Source organism: Ahaetulla prasina, chromosome 16 (assembly GCF_028640845.1).
Source record: "Ahaetulla prasina isolate Xishuangbanna chromosome 16, ASM2864084v1, whole genome shotgun sequence".
NCBI classification, from domain to species: Eukaryota; Metazoa; Chordata; class Lepidosauria; order Squamata; family Colubridae; genus Ahaetulla; species Ahaetulla prasina.
Genome location: NC_080554.1, coordinates 7220861 through 7234818, shown reverse-complemented (window position 1 = coordinate 7234818; position 13958 = coordinate 7220861). Strand labels below are relative to the sequence as shown.

Genomic DNA, 13958 nt, shown 5'->3' with positions numbered 1-13958 from the left:
ATATATAATTTTATAGTACTAAGGTAAAGGTAAAGGTTCCCCTCGCACATATGTGCTAGTCGTTGCCAACTCTAGGGGGCGGTGCTCATCTCCGTTTCAAAGCCGAAGAGCCAGAGCTGTCCGAAGACGTCTCCGTGGTCATGTGGCTGGCATGACTCAACGCCAAAGGCACACAGAACGCTGTTTCCTTCCCACCAAAGGTGGTCCCTATTTTTTCTACTTGCATTTTTACGTGCTTTCGAAACTGCTAGGTTGGCAGAAGCTGGGACAAGTAATGGGAGCTCACCCCGTTACACGGCAGCACCAGGGATTCGAACCGCCGAGCTGCTGACCTTTCGATCGACAAGCTCAACGTCCTAGCCCCTGAGCCACCGCGTCCCCTTTTTATAGTACTAGTTACAAAAAAAAGTGGTGCTGTTAGCTAGTTTTAGAAAATACATTTTTCGCAAAAGGCTTCCACAATTTTGGCCACTACCGTATTCAACCAGCTTCCAGCTTCATTTTTTATTTTTTTTTGTCTTCTGCTTTTATTTCTCCTGCAGGAAGTGGTCCTGGGGCCCGAATCTACTTCTTACACCTTGGTGGACTTGAGTTCCTCCACGTTGTACACAGCAAAGCTGCAGGCCCTGCTCCACACCTTAAAAAGCAACTTCATCCAAACTACGTTCACCACAAGTAAGGGACGAGCGCTTCCAAAGAAAGGCGTATCCACGTTCTTTTCGATGCAGCGATATGGGGGAACGGCATAGCTGCCAAGAAAGATAGTCCTTGACTTACGACCTTTCATTTAGTGACCGTCTGGAGTTACGACGGCGCTGAAAAAAAGAGAATTGTGACAACTTTTTTTCACGATTGGCGGAAGCATCCCCCGCAGTCATGGGATCAAAACTGAGAGGCTTGGCAACCGGCTCGTATTTATGACGGGTCGCCGTATCCTGGGGAGGCCACGCGATCCCTTTTTGCGACCTTCCGACAAGCAAGGATCAGTGGGGGGTGGAAGCCAGATTCAGTTAATAACCGTAATTTGCTTAACCATGGTGGCCAAAAAAAGGTCATAGAATAGGGCAAAACTCACTTAGCTGTCTCACTTAGTAACAGAACTTTGGGGCTCAATTGTGGTCAGAAGTCGAGGACTATCTATAGTGGGAAATTCTGTTTTGTTTTTTTTATTTGCATTTATATCCCGCCCTTCTCCGAAGACTCAGGGCGGCTTACACTATGTTAGCAATAGTCTTCATCCTATTTGTATATTTATATACAAAGTCAACTTATTGCTCCCAACAATCTGGGTCCTCATTTTACCTACCTTATAAAGGATGGGAGGCTGAGTCAACCTTGGGCCTGGTGGGACTTGAACCTGCAGTAATTGCAGGCAGCTGCTGTTAATAACAGACTGTCTTAGCAGTCTGAGCCACCAGAGGCCCTGTTTGGGGTGGGTGGAGGATAAATTTATTTATTTTTAAAAAAAAAAAAAGGAAGGGAGGAGTTAGAAAATTTATTTATTATTTATTTTTTTTATTTATTTATTTATTTAATCAAATTTATATACCGCCCTATCTCCCGAGGGACTCAGGGCGGTTAACAGCCACGTAAAATATACATAAATACAAGTTAAAACCCCAATTAAAAAACTTATTACATACGGACGAATATTAAAACCCCAATAGAATAATAAAAACCCCATTAAAACCCAATTAAAAATTTAAAATCCTAGTCCAGTCCTGCGCAAATGAAAAGATGTGTCTTAAGCATGATGCAAAAATGATGAGCTGAAATGAAATTTGCTTTTCAAAAGCGTCTCGGCAGCCTCTGAATGAGGGGTGTGTGTGATAGAACGCAATTCCTTCTTTTCTGTGAGTATTGTGTTGTGCAGGGAGCCTGATTTTGTGGCCGTGGGAGAAAGAGGCAGACATTATGTAAAGCAAATCCTCCCATTTTCCCCATTGGCACAGGCCTGGAATGATAGATTTGCAAAAGGACAACGATGCATAGCGATGCCAATTCATAAGCGGGCCAGAAGACGCTTGGAGAAGAGTCAAAGAAATTAAAATAACCGGGAGGGACACGTTTGAACCGCAGCCCCCATGTCTAGCTTTCTTTTTTAAAGAAATGGTTGTAATGCAAAGATTGTGTGAAGAGAGGGAAGAGACCGAGAATGTCAATAGGGAGGAGAAGGAGGGAGAGAGGGAGAACGGAAAGGAGGAGGAGGGAGAGGAAGAGGAGGGAGAGGGAGTTGGAGGAAGAGGAAGAAGCAGGGGTGGGTTATGGTTACCTTTACTATTGGTTCGCATCGTGCCCGCACATGTGTGCGTTCTACTTGTGCGCATGTGCGCTCATCTGCGCATGCGCAGAAGAGTTTTGATGACGTTTGGGTCAGTGGGTGGAGCCTCCTGCCGGTTTTACTACCGGTTCGATAGAACTGGTCCGAACCGGGGGCAACCCACCACTGGGAAGAAGAAATCAAAAGGAGAAGTGGAAGTGGAAGCAGGAGGAAAGGGAGCAAGAAAGGGAGATGGAAGAAGAGGAAGAGGGAGGAGAAGAAAGAAAAAGAAAAGCAGGAGGAGGAGGAGTGAGGGAGAGAGATGGAAGAAGACAAAGAGGAAGAAGAAGGAAGAAGGAAGAAGGAAAAAGGTGGAGAGGGAGGGAGGGAGATGGAAGAAGACAAAGAGGAAGAAGAAGGAAGAAGGAAGAAGGAAAAAGGTGGAGAGGGAGGGAGGGAGATGGAAGAAGACAAAGAGGAAGAAGAAGGAAGAAGGAAGAGGGAAAAAGGTGGAGAGGGAGGGAGGGAGATGGAAGAAGACAAAGAGGAAGAAGAAGGAAGAAGGAAAAAGGTGGAGAGGGAGGGAGGGAGATGGAAGAAGAGGAAGTGGAAGAAGGAAGAAGAAGGAAAAAGGAGGAGGAGAGGGAGGGAGGGAGGGAGATGGAAGAAGAGGAAGAGGAAGAAGGACGAAGGAAGAAGAAGGAAAAAGGAGGAGGAGGAGGAGATGGTGGTGGTAGAGGAGGAGGAGGAGGAGGGGAATGCAAGTCTCCATATTTGCAACCTGCCTTGACTTCCCTTCCCTTCCCTGCAGCTGGGCTTCTCTACCCTTACCCCAAAGATTGCTCCCAAACTCTGCTGAATGGGGAAATCGCTTCTGGACTGTACACCATCTATCTCTACGGCAATCAGTCACAGCCTGTTGAAGTCTACTGCGACATGAGTTCTGACGGAGGCGGATGGATTGTACGTATTTCTCTCTTCGGCTTTTTCTTCCCTTCTTCAATGTGGTGTGTTTTGTTTGTTTTTTGTTGGGTTTTGGTGATTTGCACCAGTGCATGGAGAACCCAGGAGAGGGTAGAAGATTATCCCATGCCTCAGAGGTTACTCCTGCCATTCCTTAGCTTCTCTGTATAGGAAACCCATATAGTAGAGTGTTTAGGTTGGGTTGGATTTTCAGATCACCGAAGGGTTGGCAAAGCCAGCCAATACATCTTGGGGTGCTTTGCCTCAATTTCCCCTGGGGGTGCTGGTGTTCTGTTTTCCCCTGCAAAAAAGTCCCTGGAGGCTTTTAAGAAGAGACTGGATGGCCACTTGTCTGAAATGAATATAGGTTCACCTGCTTGAGCAAGGGGCTGGACCAGCGGTGAAATCCTCTAAAGTCTGCTAGCGGTTCTGTGAGACCGCTACTGAGCGCGCGCTTTGCACGCCTGCATGTTTGAGACGTGCCCGCGCAGCGCTAAAAAAAAGGAACGTTTGCAAGTCTGCAAAGGTAAGTAGAACAGCGAGTGGGGCAGAATCTGCTGTGCCACGCGATTTAGATTAGCTAGAAAGCAGGAAATCCAACGATACTAGCTAATATCAATCGCGCGTCACCGCTGATCGTCTCCCAGCTGATTGTCGGCAATACTGGTTCGCCCGAACCGGTAGCATTTTTTACTACCGGTTCAGGAGAACCAGTCCAAACCGGTATCATTTCACCCCTGGGCTGGACCAGAAGACCTCCAGGGACTCTTCCAACTCTATTCCATTCCATTCCATCCCATTTTATTCCTATCTAATCTCCATTCCATTCTATTCCCTATTCCATTCCATTCCTTCTCTTATTCCATTCCATTCCATTCCACTCCACTCCATTCCATTCCATTCTTTCTCTTATTCCATTCCATTCCATTCCACTCAATTCCATTCCATTCTTTCTCTTATTCCATTCCATTCCATTCCACTCCACTCCACTCTGCTCTATTCTATTATTCTATTCTATTAAGAACCCATATTAAAGAAGATTAAATAACTTGTACATGCCAGCATCTTGTTCAGATCCCGTTTACAATCCTCTAAAATGACGGTGATCGCATTGTGATTTTCCCAGGTCTTTTTGAGAAGGCAGAATGGCGAAGTTAACTTCTACCAGAATTGGAGGACTTACGAGAGTGGCTTCGGAGACCCCAACAATGAATTCTGGCTAGGTAGGTGGCTACAAAGTTTATTGGGTCAGTCAAGGTCAGTTGGTTCTTCTAAATTAATATGCAAAACTTCAAACTCCTGTATGGCATGTAACATCCAATATGGTTTCCTGCCATGGTGTTACTACTTCTCCCAAGCTTACTTTGTAAAGTCTTCCAGATATGTTTCCAAAGACACGTTCTCAGTAGTGGTGGGTTTCACATTATGTTACTACCATGCACACACGCCCGGTTCGTGCGTATGCCTGCCTTCTACACATGCGCCCGGCCTTCCGTGCCTGTGTTTTACTCGCATGCAACGTCTCCCGCGCATGCATCCAGCCTCAAAAACGTGCCTAAATAGGATGGCATAGAGCTAGGGCAGGTGGGCAGACCCGCCCACAATTTCTGCTACCGGTTCGGGCAAACCGGTCTGAACCAGGTGAACACCACCTGTGATTCTCAGGCTTTCCGACTGTGGGGTGGGGAGTAGATATCTTGGATTACAGTTTCACTCATTTCCGACCTGTGGCTGGGCAGATTAGAACCAGAGGTGGTTATTCAGCAGGTTCTGACCAGTTCTGGAGAACGGGTAGCGGAAATTTTGAGTAGTTTGGAAAACCGGTAGTAAAAATTCTGACTGGCCCCACCCCCATCTATTCTCTGCCTCCCGAGTCCCAGCTGATTGAGAGGAAATGGGGATTTTGCTAGACCAATTCTAGAATACAGCTCGCCTGTTTGGAACCCTCACCACATCTCTGACATCAATACAATTGAACGTGTCCAGAAATGTTTTACAAGAAGAGTTCTCCATTCCTCTGAAAACAATAAAATACCTTATCCCACCAGACTTGAAATCCTAGGCTTAGAAAACTTGGAACTCCAGTCGCCTTCGACAAGACCTAAGCTTAACTCACAGAATCATCTATTGTAATGTCCTTCCTGTTAAAGACTACTTCAGCTTTAATTGCAATAATACTAGAGCAACTAATAGATTTAAACTTAATGTCAACCGCTTTAATCTAGATTGCAGAAAATATGACTTCTGTAACAGAATCATCAGTGCTTGGAATACTTTACCTGACTCTGTGGTCTCTTCTCATAATCCTAAAAGTTTTATCCAAAAACTTTCTACTATTCACCTCACCCCATTCCTAAGAGGACCATAAGGGGCGTGCATAAGCGCACAAACGTGCCTACCGTTCCTGTCCTATTGTTTTTTCTTTTCTTCTTCCTATATATATGCTTATACCTCCTTATATTTACTCTTATATGTGTTTATATACTATATAATCTTTTGTATGATACCTACATATATTGTTGTGACAAAATAAAATAAATAAATAAAATAAATAAATAAATAAATCCTTCCCCTGGAGTGGGGTGGGAATGGAGAGTTTACATTATCTTTCCCCTGCCATGCCCACCAAGCCACACCCACAGAACCGGTAGTAAAAAATTTTGAAACCCGCCACTGACTAGAACCCATAATACATGCTGTCCAAATCATTGGTGGGCTCCATATACATGGGGGAAAAAAACTTCAGTTGGTCTTTCTCAATCAGGAAAGGTCAATGGACAGAGATATGATTGTTACGCTCCGCCACTTAAATACAAAAATGATGCCACTTTTTTTGTGCGCAATTCATCCATGCCGTTCTGTTGCAGATTTTGAATGTTCATTTAAAAAAAAAAACCCAACAGATAATAATAATAATAATAATAATAATAATAATAATAATAATAATAATAATAATAATAATAATAATAATAATTTAATTTGTATACCGCCCTTCTCCCGAAGGACTCAGGGCGGTGAACAGGCAGGTAAAATACAAATATACACAATAGTTAAAACAACCCTTAAAAAACTGATTAAATTAGCCCAAGTATTAAAATAACTTACACCCCTATAAAATTACAAAAATTTAAAAACCCATTGAATTCAATTAAAATCTAAAGATAAAAATCAAGCTAGTCCAGCCATACGAAATAAATAGGTTTTAAGTTTGCGGCGAAAGGTCCTAAGGTCAGGTAATTGTCGAAGTCCGAAGGGAAGTTTGTTCCACAGGGTCGGAGCCCCCACAGAGAAGGCCCTCCCCCTGGGGGCCGCCAGTCGACACTGTTTGGCTGACGGCACCCTGAGGAGTCCCTCTCTGTGGGAATGCACCGGACGATGGGAGATAGAGGCCGGCAGTAGACGGTCCCGTAGATAGCCCGGTCCTAAGCCATGGAGCGCTTTAAAGGTGGTAACCAATACCTTGAAGCGCACCCGGAAAACAACAGGTAGCCAGTGCAGCCTGCGCAGGATAGGTGTTACGTGGGAGCTCCGAGACGCTCCCTCAATAACCCGCGCAGCCGCGTTCTGAACTAGCTGAAGTCTCCGGGTGCTCTTCAAGGGGAGCTCCATGTAGAGAGCATTGCAGTAGTCCAGGCGAATGTTTGAATTCAAACGTGTGTTTTCCTTAAAAACACAACCCTTAGCGTTGGAGACAAGTAATGCAAAAAATGGCCCTCAGACAATCCAACCATTTAATTGACAGCTTTTTTTTTTTTTTTTTTGCAGGACTGGAGAAACTTCACAAAATCACTTCCCAAGGCCCGTATGAGCTGAGGGTGGACCTGCGCGATCGCGGAGAGACTGCGTACGCTCTCTACAACAAGTTCAGCGTGGGGGATGCCAGGACACGCTATCGGTTAAAAGTAGATGGCTACAGTGGTAATGCAGGTCGGTCTTTCTGTTTGATTTGTGAAAAAGGATTGGCAGCTATTCCTTTGGGGTCCTCAGTGCTCTCTGAGCTTGGTCGTTTTCTTGCAGACGTTGCATGACCCAACTAGGTAACATCTTCAGTATCCCACTAGTGCATCATCAGCATTGGTGATATTACCTCAGACAGCTCATTTGTCTGGAACCCACACTGCATATCGGACATGAATACAATTGAACGTGAATGAATACATGAATACAACTGAACGTGTCCAGAGATAAAGGATGCGATGGCTCAGGGGCTAGGACATTGAGCTTGTCGATCGAAAGGTCGGCAGTTCGGCGGTTCGAATCCCTAGCGCTGCCATGTAACGGGGTGAGCTCCCGTGACTTGTCCCAGCTTCTGCCAACCTAGCAGTTTCGAAAGCACGTAAAAATGCAAGTAGAAAAAATAGGGACCAACTTTGGTGGGAAGGGAACAGCGTTCTGTGTGCCTTTGGCGTTGAGTCATGCCGGCCACATGACCATGGAGATGTCTTCGGACAGCGTTGGCTCTTCGGCTTTGAAACGGAGATGAGCACCGCCCCCTAGAGTCAGCAACGACTAGCACGTATGTGCGAGGGGAACCTTTACCTTTTTAGAGATATTTCACAAGAAGAGTCCTCCACTCCTTTGCTCACAACAAAATATCTTATGTCACCAGACTCGAAATTTGGGGCTTAGACAACTTAGAACTTCGCTGTCTTCGGTCTGACCTAAGCATAGTACATAAAATCATCTGCTACAATGTCCTACCTGTCAATGACTACTTCAGCTTCAACCAAAACAATACAAGAGCACACAATAGATACCAACCAGTGGTGGGATTCAAGTAATTTAACAGCCGGTTCTCTGCCCTAATGATTTCTTCCAACATCCAGTTTGCCAAACTGCTCAAAAAGTTAACAACTGGTTCTCCTGAAGTGGTGCGAACTGGCTGAATCCCGCCACTGATACAAACTCGTGGTAAACCGATCCAAACTAGACTGCCGAAAATACGACTTCAGTAATAGAGTTGTCAACGCCTGGAATGCATTACCTGACTCTGTGGTTTCTTCCCCAAATCCCCAAAACTTTAACCTTAGACTGTCTACTGTAGGACCTCCATTCTTCAGAGGTCTGTAAGGGCCGTGCGTAAGCGCACCAGCGTGCCTACTGTCCCTGTCCTAATGTTTTCTTTTTATTCATACCCTATATATGTATTTATAATTATGTTTACACTTGTATATGTCGTAAAATACATGCTTGACGAAAGTAAATAAATTTAAAAAAAAATAAAAAAAAATAATTGGGTCATGAAACATCTGCAAGAAAACAACCAAGCTTGGATAGCCCTGAAGATCCCAGAGTCCTTCTCCTCCCCGCTTCTTCTCCTTCTCTCCACAGTCCCCATTCCCTTCTACCACTGATGATGTTACCTAGTTGGGTAATAAAATGTTTGTCTGCGTCAGAGTGTTTACAGCGTGATTACTAGTTTGAGACAACCCAGGAGCAAAATACAGGACACAGAGGTTTTGTCATTACAAATAGTGGTTTGTTTTGTTTTTTTTGTTTACATTTATATCCCGCCCTTCTCCGAAGACTCAGGGCGGTTTACAGTGTGTAAGGCAATAGTCTCATTCTATTTGTATATTTACAAAGTCAACTTATTGCCCCCCCAACAATCTGGGTCCTCATTTTACCTACCTTATAAAGGATGGAAGGCTGAGTCAACCTTGGACCTGGTGGGACTAGAACCTGCAGTAATTGCAGGCAGCTTTGTTTTAATAACAGGCTTCTTACAGCCTGAGCCACCCACGGCCCTTTTTATATACAAGACTTCTATAAACAGACATACACGTGGTAGGCACATATACCAGACAAGCAATCAGTCTTCTTCGACTCTACACGGAGAACACAACTCATCCTAGAAAGCACCAAAGACTGCACAGTCTCACTACTACTACTACTACTACTACTACTACTACTACTACTACTACGCTCTGCAAATCCCATTTCCTTCTGGCACTGATGATGTTACTTAGTTGGGAAATGCAACATCTGTGAGAAATATACTCTTCTGTTAGCTCAGGGGTCAACAACCCTAAACACTGAAAGAGCCACAAAGGTACTAACTGGAAGCCCCCCCCTCCCCCGTTCAATTCTGGAGCTGACCAGAAGTCCGGTTCCCCCACCATAGAGTCTCCTCCTAGCGCGACATCCTTTTTCCTCTGCCTACTGGAAGTCTGGTTCTCCCCCCTCCCATAGAGTCTCCTCCTAGCATGACATCCTTTTTCCTCTGCTGACCAGAAGTCTGGTTCCCCCACCATAGATTCTCCTCCTAAACTGGTATCCTTTTCCTTCTACCTGTCCTAAATGAAAGCCCTATCAATTGTTGAGCTGACTAGTGATAGGGAGCCACAGCAGAGGGATGAAAGAGCCACAAACGGCTCCAGAGCCCCGGGTTGCCAACCCCTGTGCTGGCTACTTCTGTCTCTTGTTCTGAAAATGCAGTGCTCCATGACCTAATAGCCATAATAATCCCCTTAACTATATGACTATCTTTATTTGTGCGTCAAAAATATTCCCCTCTTCCCATCATACAGGTGAATCCATGAGTTACCACAACGGACGCGCGTTCTCCACCTTTGACAAGGACAATGACTCCGCCATCACAAATTGTGCCTTATCCTACAAAGGGGCGTTCTGGTACAGAAACTGCCACCGAGTCAACCTTATGGGTCGGTACGGAGACAACAGTCACAGCCAGGTGAGTTGTCGTGGATGAGTCCATGTGCATCCATTAGCCTCGAAGACATCCCCTAGAATTGTCTTCAAAAACAACAACAACAACAACCAAGCTCAGAGACCACCAAGGACTGCACATCACTCACCATGGCTGCCTAGCTACAGCCAACTTGCCATGACCAACTCGCTCTGCAGAACAACTCGCTGCGGGACAAGAGTTACACTAATATCAAGAATCGTTAAAGAAAGGATGCAAAACGAGGAACAGAATGAAATGTGAATGGCAAAAATTAAACTTAAGTTTTATTCATTTTAAGTAATCAAATAGAATTGGTAAATTGTCCTGTGGCGAGTTTTCCCACAGTGAGTTGGCCATGGCGATGTTGTGACCTAGTCCCAAGTAGTTATTACCAGACACAATCAGTCCTAAACAAACGTAGTTTATTAGAACAGCTTAGAATTACTTCATTCTCAGCTTAGTCCAAATTAATTCCAAAACAAAGTCCTTCAGAAAAAGTCCTTCAGCCTTATCACAAACCTTTGTCTTCTTTGGCATCCTGCCAAAGGCTTTTCTTGGCAAAGCCCCATGAAGTTCAGAAACAAGAGACGCCAACTAGAAATCAATATAGCAACGTTGCTTTCCTACAAAGAGCCCAAGAGCCGTTGCTGCTCAATTAAGCCTTATAGGAGGGGTCAGTCATCTCCTGGCCTTACTCCTGAGTCATCCTTTTTGCTTTAGCTGCTTTTGCCTTCTGGCAGCTCTTCGCATGCACGCACTAGGAACAGGCTCCTCCTGTTCCTCTGCCTCTCTGCTGTCCCCCTCTGGAGTCTGCACATCGCTCCCAGATGGCCCTGGCCCCATCTCTGCCTCCAATGCAGAGCCCTCATCCGGGCCTTCCCCAGAGTCCAGGACTGGCCCATGGTCCTCCCCAGCCTCCTCACTGTCCGACTCCACTGCTAGCTCTGCCTGCTGCTGGTGAACCACAACAGGCAAGTTGGCTATAGTAAATTGGTCATGGTGAGTTGGCCGTGGCGAGTTGGCCATGATGTGCTGGCCATGGCAAGTTGGCCATGGCGAGTTGGCCATGGTGAGTTGGCCATGATGTGCTGGCCATGGCGAGTTGGCCATGGCGAGTTGTCCATGGTGAGTTGGCCATGATGTGCTGGCCATGGCGAGTTGGCCATGGTGAGTTGGCCATGATGTGCTGGCCATGACGAGTTGTCCATGGTGAGTTGTCCATGGTGAGTTGGCCGTGATGAGTTGTCCATGGTGAGTTGTCCATGGTGAGTTGTCCATGGTGAGTTGGCCATGATGAGTTGGCCATGATGAGTTGGCCAATTAGCTGTGGCAAGTTGTCCCATTACTCTCTCCGCCCTGCTTCTGGTCTGATCGACACATCCCTAACTCCGACCTCAACTTACCGCTTTTGTCTTTTGCAGGGAATCAACTGGTTTCATTGGAAAGGCCACGAGCATTCCATTCCGTTTGCGGAGATGAAGCTACGGCCTTCCAACTTTAGGAATTTGGAAGGAAGGCAGAAGAGAGCATAAAGGATCTCTCTTTTTTTTTTTCCCTCTTTTTTTTTTTTGGCTTTGACCGAGAAAAACAGAACAAAAGAGTGGGAAATAATAATAATAATAAAAAAAGAGCTTTTCTTCCCACTCACCCCAAGAAAAATTGAGAAGAGAGAGAGAGAGAAATTGGCAACAAAGTTGGGAAAATGTACCAAAGCATCTGGGTTGTGTGAGAGTCCAAATTGGCTCTTTTTGACCGGTTTCTATTTTTATTTCTTTTTTTTTTTGTGGGGAGGGCTGGGGCTGGGAAAGCCTTATTCAAAACGTAGCATGCTCAGTGGAGCATTTTTTTTCTTTTTTGCGTTGTCCATAGATGGCTTTCTTTGCACCAAAGAAGATAATCTTGGAACGGGGGAGGGAAGGAACATATTTCTATACAGTTTTTTTTTTTTCTCCTCTCGCTCTCAAGACGGCTTTTGTTGACTTGAAACTTTTTCTGGGTGGCTCAGAGAAACAGGAGCTGAGGCTGCAGAATGGGAGGACTCCTCTCTTTTTTGTTTCTCTCTCCTCGCTTAACAAACCAGCCAGAACAAACGACAAAATTTTTTTTAAAAAAAATGTGTGTTTGCGTCCATTCCAAACTAGTAGTTCACACTCCGGAATCTCTCTTCGTCTCCATCCCTTTTATCCGTCCGTCCGTCCATTTCTCAGTACCGGGAGAACAGGAGGAAACAGTTCAGCCTAAAAATTAATATTATTAATATAAAATGGCGCTGGGGGAGGGAAGGAAAATTATAATAATAAGCTAAATTTGTGTCATTTTGTAAAAAAAATAAAATAAAAAAATAGAAGCCCATGCTTTCTGAAACCCAACGGGACGGTGTCTGATTGTAATTTTTTTTAAATTAATAAATAAAAGCACAAGTTTACTTTTATAGACATTTCTGGTTTGGGTTTTTTGTTTTTTGGGGGTTTTTTTTGCCCTAGGGCTGTACTCTTGTTGTGCAAAGCCGGGGTTGGAATAGGAGTGCAATTATGGGCTTGTGTGTGTGTGTGTGTGTGTGTATTTGTGTATTAAATGGATGCAGGTCAGTTTTGATTCAAAAACACTGATTTCACTCAGACATAAAGCAGCAGCTTTAATTTTCTCTTGGACTATGGCTCCTACCTTCCTTCCCTTCCTCCCTCCCTCATCTTTCTTCTTCCTTCCTTTCTCCCTCCTTCCTTCCTGTTTCTCCTTCCTTCCTTCCTTCCTTCCTTCTTTCCTCATGTCCTCCCTCCCTCCTTTCTCCTCCCTTCCTTCCCCAGTCCTCCCTCCCTCATCTTTCTTCTTTCTTCCTTTCTCCCTTCCTTCCTTCCTTCCCTCCTTCCCTCCTCTTTCTCCTTCCTTCCTTCCTTCCTTCCTTCCTTCCTTCCTTCCTTCCTTCTTTCTTTCTTTCTTTCTTTCTTTTTCTGTCTCCAACTAAACAAAGCCAAGAGAAATAGGGGGTAGGGTGGGAAGAAGAACTAGAAGAAAATGACATTCTCTTCCCCCCGGCCCCCGCCCTTACATACTGCCATTTGGAAGAAGTTGGACTATTTCCAACTTATAGAGTTTACTTTGTCTTCCTCCGCCTTTCCAACACTATTTTTTAACAGGGGGTGGCGGTAAAGCAAGGCTTAGCTGGACAAAGAATTGAGGCGGGCAGCCGAGTGAAAGGTTCATGGATTCTTCTCTTGTTTCTTGGGGTCCTTTAAAACAATGATAGCTTTCCTTGGAGGCAGCGGCATGGCCCAGGTCTAAAGTCTCCCAGTATTCATCTCATGAAACAGCATGAAATGGCTTCAACCCGTGCTGAAATCTTTATTTTATTTTATTTTATTTATTTTGTCACAACAATATATGTAACTATCATACAGAAAGGTTATATAGTATATAAAGGTATAGAAGAAAAGAAAATCTTAAGCCACCTACAGTATTTGGAGAAGAACAATGTAACGGCGGGTGAAACTGGAATGGATCTGGTTAACCATAATGGAAGCTCTTGGCTGAGAGCAAGAAACAAACAAGTTCAGAGAACACTAAAGTATCACTTTCACGTGAAACTTCTTTCGATGTTGTTCAGAACTGCGTCAGCAGCAAAAACAGCACCGAGAAGGCGCATGCCCTGTGCATCCAAATACAGAGGTGGTGGTGTTCATTTGAAGGTGGTTAAAATCAAGATGCCCTAGATTCATGTGTGATCCACTGTTATTATTCCACCTGTATTTTGCCAAATTGCCTTGATGGGAAAGTTCTGTTCAGAACCACTAGATGGCGCTGCAAGCCCACTTTTGAATAAGCCCCCGGTAGCAAAATGCAGAATAGCAGAGTTGGTGGTCATTTCTAACCCCCTGCTCAGGCAGGAAACCCTATATCGGCGGTTCTCAACCTGTGGGTCGGGACCCCGTTGGGGGTCGAATGACGATTTGCCAGGGGTCGCCTAAGACCATCGGAAATATGGGAAGTATACTTGCGAGTCGAAGAATCGTGCTCCAATGGTTGACTCCACAAGCCAGCTGCAGGCTC

The 13958-nt window shown here is 45.0% G+C and overlaps 1 protein-coding gene across 5 annotated transcripts in view; it reads left to right on the top strand.

The window, feature by feature from the left end:
• The window catches only part of TNC (tenascin C), an 80958-nt gene extending 68609 nt beyond the window's left edge, over positions 1–12349 (top strand). For all 5 annotated transcript variants that reach the window (XM_058159705.1, XM_058159707.1, XM_058159708.1 and 2 more), the window contains 6 exons: positions 543–675; positions 3072–3223; positions 4350–4446; positions 6989–7150; positions 9754–9917; positions 11336–12349. In XM_058159705.1, the coding sequence (XP_058015688.1) occupies positions 543–675; positions 3072–3223; positions 4350–4446; positions 6989–7150; positions 9754–9917; positions 11336–11446 (819 nt within the window). In that variant the 3' untranslated portion in view covers positions 11447–12349. The remainder of the gene's footprint in view (positions 1–542; positions 676–3071; positions 3224–4349; positions 4447–6988; positions 7151–9753; positions 9918–11335) is intronic.
• Positions 12350–13958: the final 1609 nt, after the last annotated feature.